Below are 21439 nucleotides of genomic sequence, written 5' to 3' on the forward strand. Positions count from 1 at the left end.
ACAAAACTAAAAGGCAACTGATGGAATGGGAAAAGATACTTGCAAATGACATATCTGGTAAAGGGCTAGTATCTAAAATCTGTTAAAGAACTCACCAAACTCCACACCCGAAAAACAAATAATCCAGTGAAGAAATGGGCAGAAGACATGAATAGACACTTTTCCAAAGAAGACATCCAGATGGCCAACCGACGCATGAAACGATGCTCAACGTCCCTCATCATCAGGGAAATACAAATCAAAGCCACACTGAGATACCACCTCACACCGGTCAGAGTGGCTAAAATGAACAAATCAGGAGACTGTAACGCTGGAGAGGATGTGGAGAAACGGGAACCCTCGTGCACTGTTGATGGGAATGCAAACTGGTGCAGCCGCTCTGGAAAACAGTGTGAAGGTTCCTCAAAAAATTAAAAATAGATCTACCCTATGACCCAGCAATAGCACTGCTAGGAATTTACCCAAGGGATACAGGAGTGCTGACACATAGGGGCACATGTACCCCAGTGTTTACAGCGGCGCTTTCAACAATAGGCAAATTACGGAAAGTGCCTAAATGTCCAACAACTGACGAATGGATAAAGAAGATGTGGTTTATGTATACAATGGAATACTACTTGGCAATGAGAAAAGAATGAAATCATGCCATCTGCAGCAACGTGGATGGAACTGGAGGGTATTAGGCTAAGTCAGTCAGAGAAAGACAGATATCATATGTTTTCACTCATATGTGGATCTTGAGAAACTTAACAGAAGACCATGGGGGAAGGGAAGGGGAGGAAAAAAACAGTTACAAATAGAGAGAGAGGGAGGCAAACCATAAGACACCCTTAAATACAGAAAACAAACTGAGGGTTGATGGGGCGTGGGGGAGAGGGGAAAGTGGGTGATGGGAAGGGAGGAGGGCACTGGTTGGGATGAGCACTAGGTATTGTATGGAAGCCAATTTGACAATAAATTATATTAAAATAAAAGGAACTACTGAGGAGGAGGAGGAGGAAGGGGGTGGGAGGAATAAGTGGGTGGGAGGAGGAGGAAGGAGGGAGGGGGGAAGGCGGAGGAGGTAGGGGAGAGGAGGGGGAAGTGGAGGAGGAGGAGGAAGGGGAGAATAATAAGGATGTCCGAATGAATGACCAAAGCAGGCTGTTCAACCTTGATGTGTACATCCTGACTCAGTGGGTGTGGCTGGGTATGAATTCTAACTAACTCCCAGGTGGTGCCCTGCTGCTGGGCTAGGACCAGATGCTGTGTTGGAGAGCTCCACGCCAGGATCCTGAGAGCTCAGGACTTGATGAACCACACCCTCTCCTACCCTCTACTCCCTCTCAATCTTTCATGACCAGGATTCACTCCATTTCACTTCATCTCCTTTTGTATCAGTAGGTCACGACATCGGTGACCTGACTGGCACAAGGCCAGCACCTGAGAAATACGAAAATATATAGATGTCTACGTCCCCTTCTCCGAGATTGTTATTTAATTGGTTAAGGGCAGGGCACAGGCATTCCTAAACAAAACAAAACAAACCCCCACCTCCCTGGTGATTCTAACAGGAAGCCGGGATGAAAAATACCACATACCGAGCTCCACAGTAACTGAAAGATGCATACCCAGCCACCCTCCAGGCCCCACCTGGATGGAGGAGACCTTTGGCACCGGGAGGTGAGCACAGCTGACTAGTCCGGGTCCCCAGCAACAAGACAACTAGCCATCTTGGACCTCTTCCCCGGAAAGTCTGCACTGGTTTGTCTTTGTTCCCAAACTGTGCTGGTCTGTGTGAAGCAGACTGCCCGGTCTTTGAGCCTGCTCCAAGATCCCCAATCAGGGATTTCATCAGCCCACCCCTTCCCCTCGCTGGGCCAAGCCGAGGACCAGCAGCCCCGGACAATCCCAGAGCACAGGCTTCTTGGGCTAGCTGCTGCCTCAGGTCAACCGACAGCCTTCTCCCAGCAGCTGTCCCACATTACTGACCAGGCATGAGAAAAAGTCACCGTAGAGTACCTGGGTAGAACAGCGGGAATCTGATCCGCTCATATGCAACGTGCACCAGCCCCTACCACCAACTGCCGAGGAAACCAGCTCACCCAACCCACTAGACAAAGTGACCCCAGGGCAGGAAGGCCGTGTGCTCTTAAGATGCTTGGCCAAATAGCAGTGTCCCTTGGAGAGGTGAGGCTATGAGCACAGCCCCAGACATCACGAAAGGGCAGAACCAGGGGCACAGGGTGAAGAATTAAGGCCCCATGGAAGCAGCAACCGTGTCTCATGGTGCACAGACACAGCCTGACACACAGCAGGTACCCAGCAGGTACTGTACCTGCTGACCCAGGAGGGACAGTATCCCCCTAAGGGCACAGCATGATGCCAGGCCCCTCGAGCCCTGGGGCCTATCAAAGGGATATGGTGTAATGTCCCTGAGAAGGGGTCCAAGAAGACCCGTGGGGGCAGAGGCACCGGCTCTGTTCTTACTGGTTTGCAGACCTTGAGCGAGTCACGTAATACACGTCCCTTAGTTCTAGAGGGAAAAACTGGAGCTACCTGTCTGCCACCTCTAGACTCACCTACCCCTCTTGTTCCCTCCTAATCCCTCCACCTGGACACCGATCCCCGCTCACCTTGCCAGTACTGTTCCCCATCAGTGGTCCCCTTTGCCCTTCTCTCCTTCACTCCTCTCTAATAAACATACTTAAATCTCCCTCCTCCCTCTTTGCCTCTACCTCCTCCTCCAGCTACCCCTGCGTCTGCCCCCTTACCTCCAGTGGTCACACTTCTGTATCTGTGCTATTTCCACTCACTCCTTCAGCCCTACACCACCACCCACGTTTTATGCAGAAATAGCTCCTGCGAAAGCCATCAACGGCCTCGTAACTGTCCAACCTGAGGAAGGTCTGTCTTCACTCTCCCTCATACTCTGAAGCCTTTGATACAGTCCGCTGATACCGCCTTCTTGGCTTCTGGGTCAAGAACTTCTCCAGGTTTCCCTCCTAGCTCTGTGCCAGTCTGTTCTGACCCCACTTCAGTCAGGTGCTGGCGTTCCCCAGGGATCTATCCTTGACCCTCTGCTCTCCCCTGCCTGTTTTCACAGGACAAGTGCATTCACTATCAGACGACTGACCACTACTCCTACCCTGATGATCCAAACCCTTTGATTCCTCCCCAGATCCCATCCTACTATTTCTGGTTGTCTGCTGCACATCCTACCCAGATGATCATAAACGCTTCAAACTCCACATGCCCAAACTGGACCCGTTTCTCCCCACTCTCCGCTGCCCCCCCGCCCTGGCCCCACATCATCCTAAACTCGGCCTGCCAACATCTGCCTCCCCTCATGCCATCCCTACTGAACAGTTATTAATATGATTGATTCTACCCCAATTCCTCATCCCAACCAGTGCTCTCTGGGCTCCTAATGAACCGAATGCTCGGCATTGTGGGAGGCACTGGGCATGTGAGGCTTTAAAAAACCTGGCTGCGGCACGAAGGTCACATGGTCTAGAGCCTCAGAAACACTTTAGAATACAGTCCCTCCATGTCTTCTTGAGACACATGGAGTCTAGATCCCACCCCACCTTCCCTGCTTCCTAATTGGTCTCTGCCCAATTAGTCTTTCTACACTCACCCCTCTCCTTTGGAACTGCCAACATGGGATGTTTCTAAGAAATAACTTGGATCAAAGCACCCTCCTGCCTTAGTTGCTCCCATTCCTTAAATGAAAAGCCAAAGCTCCTTAGTGGCCACCAGGACCCTTCACCCTCGGGTCACACGCCCTGCAGGTGCACCTGCTATCCTCTTCCCAAGCACATCACCTCTTCTGCAGACTTCCCTCCGGTGGGACACTCTAAGCCCCTCCCCGCCCCATTCATTGGAACCACCTCACTCCAGTGTCATCTCAAAGGGCTCCTCCTCTATGAAATCTTTTCTGACATTTCTAAGCAATTGATGTTTCTCTTCCCACAAAATATCGTTTGTAACTTGCTTCTGGCACTTCACAGGTAATATAATTTCATATTATATAATTACTGCTCTTCCTGTTTTGCCCACTATCTTCTGACCTCTGAAATTGGAGGCTTGTTTATACCAAGAGTCTATCAGAGTGCCTGGATTACAGAAGATGCTGTATCACATAATATAATTTTATATTATATTATGTGTTTTGTATCTTACCCATGAGACTATGACTTCTGTGGTCTGGGACTTCATTATACTTTCAGACTCTATTATAGAGTTCAAAATGTAGCAGATGTTTTGTAAACATCCGACACACAAGTAATAAGATGAGATTAAACATGTGTTACATCCCTTATTAATTGCTAAAATGTATGGTGCATTTACCATGTGGGATATCAGGAGGGTTCCTACCCCAACGCCATTGCTTTGGGGACCAGAGAAGTCACTGTTGTGAGGGGCTGTGTTTAGCAACATCTTTGACCTCTACCCACCAGATGCCACTCCCCACTAGGAGCCCCACTCCCCAGTTGTGACAACCACATTGTCTGCAGACATGACCAGATGTTGAGAACTAGTCTGCTAGACACTTTTAGGGGCTGTCCAAGTATGATCTCAACCCTAGGAGTTAAACACCATGACGACCTGCATTGCAGAGACAGGGACCTGATGTGCGGGAAGGGTCAGCAACTTGCCCAAGGGCGAAGGGCTAGTGAGAAGGACGGGGACTCAGGCTGCTTGGCTCTGGAGCCCACATACCCGACCCTCTACTGCCTCAAAAACTCTCCTGTGAAGGAATGGCTCCCTCGATTCCTTTACTTCCTGGAGCAAGTAAAGGAAGTCAGCCCTCTACCAGATCAAAGTCTTTCAAACGCTTACAGCAGCTACCAGCAGCCTTCCTTGCTCCTTCTCAGGCAGCTTCCTTATGAGACACAGTCTCTATTTGCCACCCACCCCCCTCCCCGTAGCCCGAGGCTCCTCTGGAAGCTCTCCAGCAGGCTTCCAATGCATACAACTGTATCCACAGGATTAGTACCGCCTTCCATCTGGACACCAGACTTCCATGAATGCTGGCTAAGACTGCGCTCACTTTCCTGCCACCACAACACACCCGTGGCATGGGACTAAAATCCCTCAGCCAGGCCTCCTGAACTTGTGTGGCTACCCTTTTGAACCTAAGAGCAGATCTGTTCTCCACCTGCTCATGCGCATTTCATCTTAGGAATCTGGGGTCACATTTCCACCCGTCAAAGTGAGTGAATCTCAGTGGTGCCAGCCAGCCCACCATGATTCCTCCCAGCTCGGAGTCCTCTGCTAATATTCCAGAGGGGACTCAAGCTGGACTATGAAGTCCACGTGACTTGATGCTGTTGCTCGGTAAGGCGAGATGACACACGCCATTGAGGTTCTGTGGGACTATACCCTACTTTAATCAGTCATTCTCGGGTGCAGATGGCTAAGTGCGTGCAATTCTCCAGAACAGATCAGTCACCTACAACACTTCTCAGCTCAAAAACGCTCCATGGGCTCCTTGTCTACCCAGAGAGACATGGGTTTGACATCTCTTCATTGATCTCTTTATTCACCTTCTCTACCTGCCATCGAGAGTTCCATGCACACCCAACATTTCCGATCCCCCTTCCCTGCTTGTAAAGATTCTGTTGTTGTTTTGTTTGCTGGTGTATCACCAATGTCTAGAATAGTGACCTGTACACAGTAGGCTCTCAATACAAATTCGCTCAATTCATAAATGGATCTATTGGTCGGGGACATCACTGGACCAAGAGAAGAGGAAGCAGCAACAGTGGGTCCGATACTCGCTTCATCCCCTCCGGCCCACCCCCTGGCTAGACACAGCCTGCAGACTGTGTCCTCTCCCCATCACTGAACAGCACAGCATGACCACGGCACGCCCAATGGGGAGTGAGGCCTGCCTTGGCCCCAGCTCATGTGAGACAGCCCAGGGCTGCGTAATTGACCAACTGCGTCAAGGCCCGTGAGTGGGCAGATGGGGGCATCTGTCTGGCCATCCAAGGTTGGAGGGAAAGGGGCCTGACAGGCTTCCCACTGAAGCACAGAAGGCTCTCTGTTCCCCACTCGTGGGGTCCACAGGCTGCCGCCCCCCCATCAGACACCCCAACCAGCCCAGCACTTGCAGCCTCCTGCACAGAAACACTGTATCATCCACTTTATCAGCTGCCAGTCACAAGACACCACGGGGAACCACTTGAAAATCATACTTCTGGTGTCTTTCTGGGTGGGGCAGAAGCTTTGAATTCCAGAAAGCTGAAGCTGTGGCAGGGTAGAGAATCAACGGTACAGACTCATAGCCAGGATTTAAAAAAGGAACAGTATGGTGTGGCTGTGGACCTGCCCCAGGTCCCAGGCAGGGGCTTAGGGTATGTTTCCTTCCCCAGACTTTTCACCCAGGAGCCGACGAATTTGGCCCCAAGATGCCAAGGCTAAAGGCACTACCGGAGTTGGGGCCTGAACTCAGCTCCCCACCAATCTGGCCAGTCCCCTTCCTCCTCTGGCCTCCAGATTCCTCTTCTGAAAACGGTGGATGGCACCAGCCCTGCCCCATCCCACATGTGGCTATAGAGTACTTGCAGTGTGGCTGGTTCACACTGAGTGTGTTGCAAGTGGAAAACATATGTGGTGAGGAAGACACTTGTTGGGATGAGCGCTGGGTGTTAGACATAGGGGATGAATCACTGGAATCCACTCCTGAAATCCTAATTGCACTACATGCTAACTAACTTGGATGTAAATTATAAATAAATACGTGAATACATCAATAAATAAAGTTATACTAACAATAAAAAAAAAAAGAAAACATGCTGGATTTCAAAGACTTAGTACCAAAAAAAGTGAACTATCACCTTAAAAATCTATTTGATTGATCACACACTGAACTAATATTTTGGCTATACTGGGTTAAAATATTCAAAATTTATTTCACCTCCTTATTTTTGCTTTTTAAAAATGTAGCTAACTTAACATTAAAAAAAATTTTTTTTAACATTTATTTATTATTGAGAGACAGAGAGAGACAGACTGTTAGCAGGGGAGGGTCAGAGAGAGAGGGAGACACAGAATCCGAAGCAGGCTCCAGGCTCTGAGCTGTCAGCACAGAGCCCGGCGTGGGGCTCGAACTCACACACCGCGAGATCACGACCTGAGCCGAAGTCAGACGCTTAACCGACTGAGCCACCCAGGCGCCCCTAACTTAACATTTTTAAAAATATGTTAATTTTCAGTAATCTCTATACTCAATGTGGGGCCCAAACTCACAACCCCGAGATCAAGAGTCACATGCTCTTGCAACTGAGCCAGCCAGGAACCCTAACTTAACCTCTTTTAAAATTTAAAATTACCTATGTGGCTTGAGTTTGTGGTCCCCACTGTTTTTTTGTTCTGTTTTGTTTTGTTTGAGAGTGAGAGAACATGGGGGAGGGGCAGAGAGAGAGAGAGAGAGAGAGAGAGAGAGACAGAGAGAATATCAAGCAGACCTGGATACGGGCTCAATCTCACAACCTTGGGCTCATGACCTGAGCCGAAATCAAGAGTCAAATGCTCAACTGGCTGAGACACCCAGGCGCCTGCCCCCAGTGCATTTCCACTGGACAGCACTGGACCAGGCAATCTCTGAGATCCTACTGGAAGCACCTGTAGAGCACATTAAGCTTCACACGCTTCCTGGACCCCAGCTCAGGAAGGCTAAACCAGAGTGTCTGAGATGCCTCCAGAGGGCCCTGGTCACTCTGACTGACAGTCACAGTGAGCACTGTCTCAAGGTCTCAAGAGTGTCAGAGTTGAGAAGACTCCACTCTTCCCCGGCATCCGTTCCCCTCTTCCTGGGCTGCCAGGGTTCTGGATGCGCAGCCACAGTTCAAGGTGACGTCGGCACCTGGCACACCAGCCCAATCTCCGCTCTGCCCACATCCGACGTCTTCCTGACCCTGGCAACTAGCCCCAGTGCCTGAGCAGAACTGGCCTCACGGCTACGCCTCGCACACCCACACCCTCCCGGGGTCCACGCGGACGGCCATGTTTGGGTTGGCAAGCGGGTCACATGGAACCGTCTTGCCAGAACCTTCGCTCCTCCTCAGGCCAAGAGCTGTGCCTGGGGCACTGGCCACCGGGCCTGAACCCTGCCTCTGCCACTTAGCATCCCTGAGCCTTGGTCTCCCCATCTGTAGAATGGAGGCCAAGAGCCCCTGCCACAAGTCCCACTGTGCTGGTTAACATGATAACATAGGAAAGACACATGGGAAACGCTCAGCGAATAGCAACTATTAGCCATACTCCTTCTTCATGTGCTAAGTGAAACCCAAAAGCTGCGGCTGTGTGGAATGCGGGGTGGATTAAAACATCATTTTAAAAACGCTATTTTTTGGTGGGGCGCCTGGATGGTGCAGTCAGTGGAGTGTGCAGCCCTTGATCTCTGGGTTGTACTTAAAAATAAAAATCTTTAAAAAAATAATAAAAAATAAATGAAAAAAAACCACGATTTTTCACTCAGTCTGTTCTGCGACCGAAGGCAAAGAAATAAACACTGAACCTTACGTGATGCCCATGTGACTGTCCACCGAACAGAGAAAGTCCCCGATGACCCCTGGGCTTCCCCAGCACTTCCTAAACACACCCTCCCCTCCCCAAAGAGAAGAAGTTTAGCTTGCACGCCCCCTCCACACCTGACCCCCACTTGAGAATGGAGACAGGGCTAAAGATTCCCATCTGAGTCCTTGTCTTGGCAGGGGCTGACGGCAGGATAAATGGTGTGGGATCTGGAATCACAAGCCCAGACCTCCGTCCCTGGCTTCCTTTGTCCTGGCCACTCTCCCTTTCATGCTGCCCCTCAAGCCAGGGTCCCAGACTACCCAATCTAGGAGTCTCCTCCTGGCCCTCAGTCTTGCCTCCTCACTCCGTTTTGCTTCCTTTGTAGCAGTGACACCACGCTATTTCCTGTACCCCAAGAAAGCAGGGACTCCTTGTGGCCGACAGTATCTCTCGCACCAAATTTAATACATGTCACGTGGTAGGTAACTGACAAACACTGAAATGAACACATGTCTAAATGAACGAGCAAATGAGCAGGACAAGCGTGGACAGAAAAGTTTCATCAGATTAGAGCATCCCAGACCCTTATTTTGCAAAGACCTGAGCACACAAGGCGCTAGGAGCCTGCTAGAGGCTGGGCTCAGGGGCTGGCGGACGCACCAAGTGTCACAACTTTTGCCAAACACACGTGGCTGCGCTCACAAACATACCCTTATCACCAAGAAGGCGTGGTTTCTGCACCACCTTTGACTCACCTTAATCACCACCAGCTCCAGGGCTATTGGACCACACGATGAGCTGATGTCAACCAACAGACCTATCGAGATCCCAGGAGAGCCTCGAAGATGCCCTATTACCTCACATCCCCTTTATTTGTTCCCCAAGAGGGCTGGCCTAGGCTAAAACCTCAGCCACCCCTCCCTGCACCTCAAAGGACCTTTGGCATCCTGGAGGCAGAGGAGAGGGGTCTGCACACAAACCTGAGGTTCAATCCCACCTCTGCAGTCACAGGCCAGGCAGTCCTGAACAAGCTCCTGTATCTCTCAGGACCTCAGATTCCTCATCTGTGAAATTCAGGTCACAAGAGCAAGTTTTGGGAGGTGTGTGATCCTCGAAAGCCATCCTGAGATCGAAAAGCCTTAGTACGGGCCAGGCCGACACCATGGGAGGGGTCCACAACCACATCCATACTCCCCTCTCCTCCCAGCTGCTGTCTCCATGGCACAAACTACGAGGGCACACGCAGCTGCTCGGGCAGAGGGGGAGGAGCACTGCCACCCAGGCTCTGCCCTGCACGAAACCCAGGTCCTGTGTACTGGTCAGACTGGAGTTGCACTGCTGTCACGTGAGAAGCACGGGATAGGAGAGAGGGAGCAGGCCTCACTGCAGAAGCCACTGTCTCTGGGCATAGCATGTTCTAGAGAAGGTGCCCAGACCCCCGATCAGTCCCATCCCAAAGGCATAGAGATGGGCCCCCTCCCCTGAGCAGCGCCCCCTCTCCATAGCAGTTCCAGAAGCAGTACCCTCCTCACTTATTTCCAAAGTGATATTCCCTCTGCTGGTTCTCCCATCTCGGGCAGGTACTCCCAAAATCCTCAGGCAGGGACAGTGCAGGGCAATGAAAAACATTCTAGCTCTGACCCAAGAACGGTGGCTATCAGCACGGCTGTTTGGGAACATCTGGGAATAGCAGGGAAACAGCTCTCCCCTGTCTATCCAAGCTGTCCTGCCATGGTGGTTCTGGAACATGGAGGTTTCAGGAGGTCAACAGGGGGAGGACCCGCTCCTGAATTCCTATTAGGAGCCCAACCTAGTTAGGGGAGCTGAGGGTGGGGGTAGGGAAAAGAGGGAAGTGCCGTGTGGCAATGTAGCACCTGCGGTGGGGGCTCTAACTGAGAAATGAAACCAGGAAGAAGGAAAAGCAAGACCCCATTTCCTGCAGTAGCTGTCCCCAAGGAAGAGCGAAGCCAGCAAGGCCCTTTTAAGGTTTCACATCAGTTAAGACTTTCAATGAACTGACTCTTCTCCAAGTAAAAGGTTGATGAGGAGCTAAGGGGGTGGGGCGGCTAGCATTCTAGGTGCTGCTGGGGAAGGTGCAGACCTTCCAGGTCAAGCAGTGGTCCCTGGGGGCAGAGGCCAGAGCAGAGCAGGTGGGAATGCTGGCTGGAGGGCCGGCTGATGCTCAGGTTATCAAAGATGCCCCAGGACCACCTCTGCCCCTGGGGCTCCTCCACGGGGGACATGTCCAGCAAATCCGTCCGAATGCTCACAGCTCCATCCATAACCCAGAGCCAGGAGGCACCAGGGGGACACTCTGAAACCGTTCTCAAGCCCACCCTGCTCCGGTCCGTTCCGACCCTCCCGCGTCGAAAACCTCCAAAGGCATCTCTGTGCAAAAACACACCCGTCTCTGCTCACCCACAGGCACACCCCCAAACCAACCCTGGAAACATGCAGGAATGTAGTGACCCCTACACACACGTGCACACACCCCTCATTCCTTCTTCCCTGCCCACCCCACCCCACCCCACCCACCCCCAACGTACAGCTTCTGAGGTCTGCTGAGCCCCCTCTGCCAGGGCGCTCTCTTCCCCCATCCTGCGGCCCAGGGCACGGGCCACAGGGCTTCACCTTCAGCTCCCGCTCCAGCTCCAGCCCGGTTTGTTTGTCAGGCTGCAGGTCCCTGGAGCTATCAGCCAGGGAGCACTTCAAGAGTAGGGAGTGGCTAAGCCAGCCCTCTGGGGATCTCTTCACCTCTGAAAGTTGGGTAAAGAGAAACTCTGGACTTCTGGCCCTCGGCCTGGCCAAGCCCGGCTGCCAGCGACAGAGTCACACTCCTGTTATGCTCAGAGGTTCTTGGGGAGGTGGGCGCTGGGGGAGGGGGAGGGCTACAGGAAAGTGAACGACAGGAAGATACACAGCCTCAAAGGGATGTCCCCAGGGGGGCTAGGGAGTGTCCCAAGGCAGCCGGGGACCTCAGTCACACACGGGACAGAGGCAGCTGCCCCAATGGAGGACAGCCCCACCCGGCACCCTCATAGTGCTCACTCACCATCCTCCTGGCCTGGTCTCTTTGCCCAGGCACCTAACCCTGATTCGTGTGAGAGGGGCCATCCTCCTGGCCCACCCGCCCACAAATCGGGAAACTCCTAAGCCCTCTCTTAGCCATCCCCCTTCCCCAAGCAGACCTTTCTGTCTCAAGCCCTGAGGCATTAGCAATTGCAGGAGCATCCCAGCACCCAGACCTGGGGCAGGTGGTGGGAGGCAAGCCACAAGCTGGTCAGGGCCTGGGGACTGAGGATTCCAGAGTCTAGGGCTCGTTCAGCAGGTTTGGGCCTCACCCACACCATCTCTCCGCAGAGTTATGGCTCAGTTTCTATAGGATACCTCCTGGGCAGACACCTTAAAATCGAATCAAGGGAGGTGCTAGGGGTCAAGCCAAGTGCCAGAACCGGGAGAATCTGGGGCCTCGCCAGCAGCTCCTCCCCCCTCTGTTGTTTTCAGGTTAGAAGAATACAGCCCTGTTAATCCACTGCAGCCTGGGGACAAGCACTACCCTTTAGGGCCAAATGGAATCCAGAGGCTCTTTTCAAGGAAGCCTGGTGCCAGAAAAGGACTGGGGGAAACTGAGGCACAGGGAATAAAACCTGAGAAAACTCAGGAGACGATGCCGTCACTGGGGCCCTGGCCCTACTGGTCCTCCTGCCCTCTTCCCAGTGTCTGTTTGCTCCTGCCTAGGACCTGGCAGGATCAGGGCCCTGGGACAAGGTACCTCCCACCCCCGAAAGCACCCCCAAAGCCTGGCCAGCTCACCTGGCCTTCCCGGCTGTCAGTCCAGCTGTTCCGGAAAGAGAACATTTTCTTCCCACTCTATTTGGACAGCTGCAGGGACAGTGATGGCAAGAAGAGAAGGTCTGATTACTGAGGGAGGGGACAGTGCAGGGACAGGGCCACAGGGCCTCCGACGGGGTGGCCCGAGGGTCTGGAGCTGGGGGGAGGTCCCGGATGGGAGACTGGGCCAGGGACCTAGGTGGGGCCTTGAGCAGCCCAACAGGGTACAGGGAACGGCTGCCATCCAGAGGGTAGCAAGAGGGGCTTCTAGAGCCAGGCCTGGGACCTGGAGTCATGAATAGACACCCGAGAGCAAGGGAGGAGAATGACTCCCTTCTTTATGAAAGCACTCAGCTACAGGGTGGGGCTAAGGATGGCCCTCCGGCCCAGCCCTGAACCCTTCCTCCCAGGCAGATCCCCAGCAGATCCAGGGCTGGTGGGTGGGGTGCAAGGAGGGGAAGACAAGGCAGCTACAGGACAAAAGTCAGAAGACCCAGAAATCCAGCTCCTTCCCAATCAGGAGGCCGGAAGTAGAACTGTAGGGCCAAGATGCACACTTTTCCTCCTCTCTCTGCTTCCCGACGGTCTCTCTCTCTCACTCCCCTGCCCCTCCTCCCGGTCCCTGTCCCCTTTCCAACCATCATGTCCTGGTGTCTCCCTGTCCCCATCTCCACCTCCCCCCATCGCCTCCCTCCCCCCCCCCCCCACCCCCCACCCTCGGGTTATGTAAGGGGCCTGAGAACAACACAGAGGGAGCTTTGTTGTCAAACCAAATCCATACGGAGCCGGAATCGGCCAACGCAGCTGTTCCCCATTCCCTCCGCCTTGGCAGAGTTGAGATGCTGGGCAGGAAGCCCCCACACGCCTCCATTTTGGGAGGTGGGGGGCAAACGCTGGCCCTAGGGCCCCCGGGCAGCTAAATGGGTGGCCAGAGATCAGTCACCATTGCGTGGGACCACAGCAGGGGACCAGCCGGCTCCCAAGACAGAAGGGAGTCCCAGTGCAAAGCCAAGGTCACACAGACCACAGAGAGGAGAGCGCCAGGCTAGAAGCAGGCCTGGATAGTGGCAGGCCTAGAAGGCGGGGGGGGGGGGGGGGGGGGGGGACAGGACACAACCTCCCACAGGCCCACCCGTGTGCTTGTCCACACATGGATGCATGCCTATGCTCTCTCTCTCCCACACAACCCACGGACACGCTCATGCACACACAGCGCACGCGGGCACGAACACACACATCGGCCCAAGCACAACACGCCGTGTGTGCTCACCTGGAAGGTGTCTGAATGGAAATCTCCTCCCTGCTCTGGCCAGCCTCCTCCATCCCAGCAGGTACCTCTGGAGAAAGAGCTGGAGCTCTGGAGAGAGGAGGGCGGGGGGCAGAGGTCAGAAGCCAGAGAAGCTCCACCACCAGGCTCTTCTTTGCCGACCCTCAGGCTCCAGGACAAGGTCCCACTTTCCTTACCAGGACGGTGTCCAGGAAGGGGGGGACGGGGGGCGGGGCAGGGAGCTGAGTAGAAGTTTACTTTGAGTTTACTTTGGGCTGGCACCGTCCCTTCACCAAGCTCAGGGGCTGGAAGAGCCATCTCACTAGAAAATGCTGGAGCTGCCAAGAACAGCAGGCTCTCCTGAGCCTCCACAGCCCAGCAGGGCACCTCCCCGGCCACCGGAAGTCCGGCTGCCAGTGTCAGGACAAGTTGGATGTTGAGGCAAGGGGGGTGAGGACCCCGGGGGAAAGAACAGATGTCAGACACGAAGGGAGAGGGAGGAAAAGGGAAGAAAGGAAGGCAGAAAACGGTCAACAAAAGACAGGAAAAGACAGGACCCAGGAGCGGACCAGAGGAGAGTGGGGGGACAGTGAGTGTGGCGAGAAGGGCCCAACAGCCCAGGAGGACGGGCTCCCCCTCTCCCTGAACGCACTCTCCCCAGCCAGGCCTTGGCTAAGCCCCTGGGAGGACAGAGCCAGTCTGGGAGAAGCAGGACAGAAGTGGACATTTCCAGGGGTGTCCTAGTCCACCAGGTCCTCCGCCAGCCACGCCCCGGGGATTTCAGCCTCCCCAGTCCTGGGTCTTTGGGGCCTGGAGAACAGAAAGCCCGAATAACGTCAGGACCTCAGAGACAGGGATGAGACAGAGGCAGAGGTGGACGGAGGGGCAGAGAGAGCGGGGGTCACTCCTGAGACAGTCTCCTTCCTACCTGTGGGGAGAGACGCTCTGTGACCTCCAAGGGCAAATTACTAAAACAACAACAATAAAAAAACAACAACACCCCAGCGAGTTACTTTTCTGAGTCTCAGCTCCCTCATTTGCAAAGCAAACAGTTACTGTGAGGCCATCGTGTGGCAGCAAGGTGCCAGGTGCTGGGGACACCAGGGTAAGGCAGTCGCAATCCTGCCCTATGGTGACCTCTGAGGCCTCTGCCAGCTTGTTTACCTCATTTCGTTTCACAAACCTGTGAGGTGGGGCAGATACTATTAGCCCAATTAACAGATGTGCTGATGGAGAACGAATAATGGCCACGGCTCTGCCTGAGGTCACAGACCTGGGGAGCAGACAGAGAGGAGACCAAGGATGCCATCCGGCTCCTGCCCGGCCGCCTGCCCCTGGCTGCTGGGCCGGCAGGGAGACACCTGTCAGTCAGTGTCTGGGCCCCACCTGGAACCACAGAAAACACAGCAGCCAGCATTTGCAGAGTGCTGGATTCCACGCACTGGGATGTCACTAGAAACGCTCTCTCGTTCAGAAGTGTGAGCTCCTCGGGGGAAACCGAGGCTCTGTGTCGGGCCCACGGCTGGGCAGCCGGGAAAGGAGTCAAGCCGTGGCTCCCTGTACCACACCACCGTCCCTGCACAACGTGGCCAGCCTGGGAGCTGAGGGGAGCGGGGTGCACAGGGGGAGGTGGCAGTGTGCTGGGTGGCCGGGGAGGCTTCCGAGAGCACAGCCTCGGGCTGGATGCCCACGGACACTTGCAATTTAGGAAGATGGCTACCGAGGGCACCCGGGCCATACCGGCCAGAGCAAAGGCCAGGAGGTGAGAACACACATGGCGTGCTCCTGGGAAAATAAAAAGTCTTAATGTGGCTGGATGGGGGCTTTCAAATAAAACTCTTTAGAGCCAAGAAACCCTCTGTCCTACTTTCAAAGGGAATTTTATGTGGAAACCCAATATGGAGAAAGAAGAGAAGTGTAGTTGTTTGGGTAGAAGCAAGAACAGGGGTGAACCGTGCCTCCCGAGAGGACACCTGAGAGAGGCTCCTTAGGGCCAGTCTGTGCAAGGTCTTAAAGTTTGGGCTGAGGAGGTGAAACAGGAACAGGGAGGGGACCCACTGAGCCCAGGGCAGGTAGAAGGAGGGGCCTGCTCTCCTCAGGGGGGCAGAAGCCTGCCCATCCTTACCTGGGGCTCCTGCCTGCCTCCCGGGTGCCCAGAGAGACCCCCGGCGGAGGGGGAGACCCCAGGCGGCCAGGCCCTTCTCTGACCAACAACTCACCTGTCTGCTCACTGTCTTTGCCCCAAGAAAAGGAGGAAGGAAAAACAGGAACACAGTGAAGACGAAGTCAGAAAAGCCAAGCTGTGTCTTCCTTTCATTTATCAAACAAATATTTACTGAGCACTTGTTATTTGCTAGACATCATTCCAGGCATGAAGAATATAGCAGTAAACAAGACAGACAAGTTCCAGGAGCTTTACACTAAAATCCTAAAATCTCAGCGAGAAAATGCCTTAAAAGTTTTCAGATCTGCTCCACACCACAAACGTGCTCCTGCTATGCCCACATCTCCTTTGGCCTGTCCCCGTCAAGGTCACCAGTCAATGCGTACGCATCTTCCACGATAGGGAACGTGTCCCCTCCACAGGCAGGAGCATGCTCCAAAGCCTCCAGATGGCCACACCAGAAGACCCCCACTGGTGTCCCTCCCCACCCAGCCTAGGCAGAGCCTGAGGCAAGGGAGTCAACAGAGCGTCAAAGGCACTGTTAGAATGTGCAGGTTTTATTCTATATCAACACAAAATATAAGGATTCCTTGCTAGTTCTGCTGATTCTGAGTCAATGGCCTGGGACCAAGGGAAATGAGTCAGCCCCGTTCTCACCTGCCCAGAGCTCCCGGGCCCCTCAGCCTCTGCCACCGTGACTGCCCTGTTCGCTTCCCTCCCAGGACCCCCCAGCAGTCGTCCCCAGAGCGTGCCCGCGCAGGTGCCCACTTCTCTCCTGCCGTCGCTTCCAGCCAGGCCTCCCTCCTCCTGACCTGTGCACCTGTAAAGGGCAGAGGGGACTGTGGAAGCTGCGAGGCAGAAGGGGAAGCTCACCACTAGGACCTCTCCAGGCCGGGGCCAGGCCAGGGCGGGTGTCAAGCAAGGACCCTGGAGCAAAGGTGCTCCTGTCTGGCAGGAATGTGGGGATGCCAGACCCCAGAGCAGCCACCTTGGCCCAGATCCCCCTGCTCGGACCTGTAGGGCCCCTCCCCATCTCCACGTGTGGCCCCGGTTGCCGGATGAGGCCTTGCAGCCCTGTGGGCGGCAGCTGGGGGAGCCGCTGCATTTCCAAAGGAATAGGAGCCGGCAGGCGGGCCAGATGGAAGCAATTACGGGGGGAAGCAGGAGAGGTGGGGGCTAGGAGGGGCTGGGAGGGCCAGCGGTGGGGAGGGAGGGTGGAGAGGGAGAGAGGACAGCCCCGCCCTGCCCTGCGGACCACAGGGGGCTGACAAGCAAAGTGCCTGCACTCACAGGAAGGGGGCCACATGGGCAAATGGGCAGGGCGAGATGTGGGGTGCGCAAGGGCTCTGGCTGGGAATCAGGAGGTGGAGGCTGTGGTCGGCCTTAGTCACTGATACACTGTGGCCCTGAGCAAAGCCCTTCACACCTCTGAGACTCTTCAGCCATCACAGGAAAGGGGAGGAGGAGCTTGGGGGAGCAGTGCTGGACTCAGCTGGAAAGTGCAGGTTTCCCAAACAGGACTAGATACAAAGTCTCCGCTCAGCTGCTCCCCGAGCAGTGTGTGTGACCGTGGCCATGCAGCTTACACTTCTCCAGGCTCCGTTTCTTCGTTTATAAACGGGCTGAGAGAAAGGGTTGTGTGAGGCTTACGTGATTTAAATAAGTGTATAGCGCACCTTTTTTTTTTTTTTTCTTGTAAGTTTACTGGGCCAGGCTTTTAAAAAGTGCTTGATTGACAAATGGTAACTACTTTTGTTATCTGCTAAGTCTTTTTTATTCTAAGGAGGTCTTTACAGAGGCTGCAAGGGCAGAGGACACAGGAAAGGTGGGGGGCATGGGTGGGGAGCATTGCAGCAGCCCCCTGGATCCCACACCCTGGAGGAGGGGTGGGATCCAAGGCAGGAACAACAGTGTGTGGGCCCAGCACTCTGCAAAGCGGTCCCTGTCCTCTCCAGCCATCACCACCCTCCCCACCCCACACAGCAAAGCAAGAGCCTGGAGCCGCTGAGCCACTCGGCTGGGCTTCGGAGGGAAGCTCCAGGCAGGAGGAAGGGACTATCCTATAACAGCTCCTCTGGGCTTCCAGAGCCAGGCCTTCTCCCGCTCAAGGCCCAGGTAGACACGGAGGGCTTCACCTAGGCCCGCACCTCCCCTCAGCCCCAGCAGCAGCATCTCTTCCCTGCTGGGCAGAAGCCAGGGCCTCGGATTCTAGAGTAGTCACACCCTCTTTCTACAGGCAGCTTTGCAGGGGGCAGGGTGGGCAGAGATAGTGAGATAGTGCCAGGAGCCGCCTGTCTGCTGGTCCCAGGCAAGGGGCCAAGACCAGAAGAAAACCTGCAGTTCTGGACACCGATGGCCCTCACACCCTGAAAAGCAAGCGACCCCACACGACCCCTTGGCAGAGTTCAGCCCCTGCTGGGCTCAAGGGGTACCCATCAGGGGCCCCAGGGGAACTGGCTGGGGTCCAGGCGTCACATACAGCTACATTCAACCACTTCCTCCATCTGTAGCACAAATAGTGTCTCACACACACACACACACACACACACACACACACAGGGAATGTGGTAGAGGTCAGGGGTGCTTCTGAGGCCAGGGGTGGCCAGCAGCATACCCAGGGTCCCTCAGAACACGCATATGCAGAAGTGCTGAGCATTCTGGGAAGGGGGCAACCAAGGAGAGATGGGGGAACAAGTGACTACAGCTCCAAAACCTGCCTAGCCTAGTTGTTTTGTCAAGGCAACCAAAAGTTTCAGATCAAGGTCCCAGGTCTTGAGAAGGAAGGAGGGCCCTGGGGGTCAGGGAAACAGCAGCTGCCTGCCACAGGGGAAATGTCTAACCAGAGGGCAGCTAAGGAGTCCACAGGGAGGGAGCAAGTGCTCTCCTTTTCCTGAGGGCCCTCCCCTCACTACCTGACCACCCCCACCCTCCAGAGCCCAGGGCCCATCTCCAGGGATTCGGGAGCTCAACTGGGCTCTGGTGCCTGCCTTGATCTCAATCTGTAGACCTGACCCTCAGACTCTAGAATGTTCTGTGACACTGATCTGGAGGGTCGTATTCAGGAGGCTGAGCCTCTCCCTCTCCTGTGAGCTGGAACCATTTTGTATTATTCTAAGATACAGTGACCCCTTCGCCAAGACAGAGGATGTAAACTTTTGAGCCATTTTGAGAGGAGGAATTCATAGCTCCACTGGGACAGCCTCTCTGAGGCGAGACCCATAGAATGTGCCCAGATAGGGCCCGAGGGGAGACCCAATGCAGGGCAGAGGCCAGGCCAGGGTAGGGTCACTATGGGATGACCACAGGTTAAGCTAGAACAGAGAAAGGGGGTCCAACTTCTCTGCTCCTGCTGGTGAGGGTGGTAGTGGTGTGGGGGGGGAGGGGGGCCTTCCAAGATCTGTTACAATTCCAGAAAGGATCAGATTCTTGGTTCTACCCGGAAAACTGGATCCTAAAAGGGCTGAGAGGGTGGAGGGGACAAAAAACTCTGTTTCTGAGGAGTGGGAAGTGCTTTGGGTAGAGAAGGAGGTGAGGGAGGAAAGAGAAGACAGCCCAGAAGACACGGCCGGCCTCCATGGCCGGGGTCTCTGCTCTCAGAAAAGGGGGTCTCTGTTGTCTTGAGCAGTAACCCACACCTGAGCTACAGAAGCCCTCTTAGCCCACAGTCCAAGCAGACGATTCCTACTTTCCCTTCCTACATTCTTTCAGCTATGCTCCCCTCCTAACCCCTCAACTTGGACTGGTCGGTAGAGGACTGGCCCCAACTCCTGCCTCTCCTACAACTGCTTGATGAGACCCAGGACCCACGGGACAGCCTAAGATCTCCCACTCAGCCTAACAATGCTGAGGGACAGGGCACAGAGAGGGTTTAGAGTGGAGACAGGAGCAGAGCAAGGTCAGAGGGTATGCCCAGACCAGCTTCCAGCAAAGAGAAAAATCCCCCACGAGGTAATTTCCAGGTCCCAATAGCTGGCGCCTCCCAACCTCTCTGGAATTATGGGGCAGCTTTGCAGAGTAAGTGTGGCAGAAACATCACTAACAGCACTTACATACCTCTTCCTCTGTGCAGGCAGCTTTCAAAGCACTTAGCACATATCAACACATTTAAAATCGCCCTGGCAAATGCCAGGGCCAGGGCCCGGCAGAGGACGCAGCTCGGGAAAGAGCAGTATTGGTCTGTGCCCCTAGTGACACCCTAGTCCCTACCAGGCCCGTTCCCAAGGTTCTACAAAGAATAAGTCAGCCTGAACTTGGCTTCAACGCTGTGCCTCCCTCCAGTGGTGGAAAGCAAGGCTTCCCTGAGAAGCCAGTGGGGGTGCCAGCCTGTGGGTGGTCATGAGGTCAGACAAGCACAGTTGAGCACCTGAACGCTGCCTACACGCCCCCTCCCCCCTGTCTTCCAGCAGCAGCCCCCCAAGCCAGGCCCTCAGGACGTGTGAAGCAGCAGAAGTACATGAGGCCTTAGATGGCCCAGACGGAGCTTCCCCCCCAAGACTGGAAATGGAGGGGGCAGCACCGGGCGGACATGTTGGCAACCCTGGGCCGGCCAGGAGGTCCCTGCCAGCACGGGCCCCAGGGAGGCACCCGGGGCAGACAGCTGAGCCCAGGGGTCCTGTCGCACCCTGGGGCCCCACCCTCACCGCAAACCCACCCCTTCCCACTGCCCACCACCCAGCAGCTCGGAGGCACCGTGGCTTAGGCCCAAAGGCCCCCCACAAGGTGGACCTGGTATCCCAGGCACTGCCAGCCTGCAGCCAGCAACCCCCACCTTCGGGCTCTGCTGGGCGACCTTGCGAGTCCTGCCCACAGATGGACCCAGCAAAGCCTGTCACCTCTAGCAAAGCCAGCCCACCCGATCTTCTGGACTCGATGGGGGCAGTGCTGCGAGAAACCCTGGCTCAGAGGATGCTGAAGGTGGGGACGCCTCTTCAGCCCGGGCGCAGGGGTGGGGGCTAGAAAGTTTCCGGAGAAGAGAACCATCCCGTTCGCTCACTCCGAGGGAGAGAGGAGCACAGGCTTCCCGCGAAAATCTGGTCCAGAGAAAGGGATCCCGGGGCTGCGGCCGCCCCACCCGGGCCGGCCCCGCGCTGCGCCCACGTGCCGGGCCGACCACCTCCCCGGCCGCCGCGGCGCGGGGCCGGGGGCCCGGCAGCCGGGCCCTAGCGGCGCTCCCGCCCTCCCTCCACCCGCCCCGGGCCCCACGGGGACCGGCCGCCGCGTACTCACCCTCGCGGGTGGAGCGGGGCGGGGCACGACACTTTCGCGCACAGCTCCGATCCGCTAGGCGCACGGGCTGGCGGCGCGGCGCTGGCGCTGCGGCTCCGCTCTACCGGGTCCCTGTCCCGGGCGCGGGGCCGGCCTGGGAGCGGGCAAGTCCGCCTGCGGGGAGGCGGGGGCCCGGGCCCGGGCCCGGGCGGGGGGCGGGGAAGGGGCCGGACACGCTTGCGCACACGGCCGGGGAGCCGACTCCGGGGAGCGGGCGGGCTGGAGGAGGAAGGGCGGGGAGGAGGAGGAAGAGCTGGGGCGCTGCCGCGCGCGGGCGGGGCCGACGCCCGCCGGCCGGGGACTGTGTGGGAGCAGCGGAGGCCACGGAGGGGAGGGGAGGGGAGGGGGGGGAGGACGGCGGGACCGGGGGCGGGGGAGGGGGCCGGGGCGCGGAGGGGCGGAAG

The 21439-nt window shown here is 55.7% G+C and overlaps 1 protein-coding gene across 8 annotated transcripts in view; it reads right to left on the bottom strand.

The window, feature by feature from the left end:
- ST3GAL4 (ST3 beta-galactoside alpha-2,3-sialyltransferase 4) overlaps window positions 1–21236 on the bottom strand; it is a 32578-nt gene extending 11342 nt beyond the window's left edge. Inside the window, exons 1-3 of one of the 8 annotated variants that reach the window (XM_060605172.2) lie at window positions 20997–21236; window positions 13610–13696; window positions 12322–12390 (exon numbers count right to left, since the gene is read on the bottom strand). In XM_060605172.2, the coding sequence (XP_060461155.1) occupies window positions 12322–12390; window positions 13610–13662 (122 nt within the window). In that variant the 5' untranslated portion in view covers window positions 13663–13696; window positions 20997–21236. Of the gene's footprint in view, window positions 1–11054; window positions 11196–12321; window positions 12391–13609; window positions 13700–20996 lie in introns of those variants that run through there. The other 7 variants (XM_060605171.3, XM_060605173.3, XM_060605179.2 and 4 more) reach the window with 7 other exon arrangements.
- Between the last annotated feature and the right edge of the window lie 203 nt (window positions 21237–21439).

The sequence above is a fragment of the Panthera onca genome, chromosome D1, assembly GCF_046562875.1.
Source record: "Panthera onca isolate mPanOnc1 chromosome D1, mPanOnc1 haplotype 2, whole genome shotgun sequence".
Classification (NCBI taxonomy): Eukaryota; Metazoa; Chordata; class Mammalia; order Carnivora; family Felidae; genus Panthera; species Panthera onca.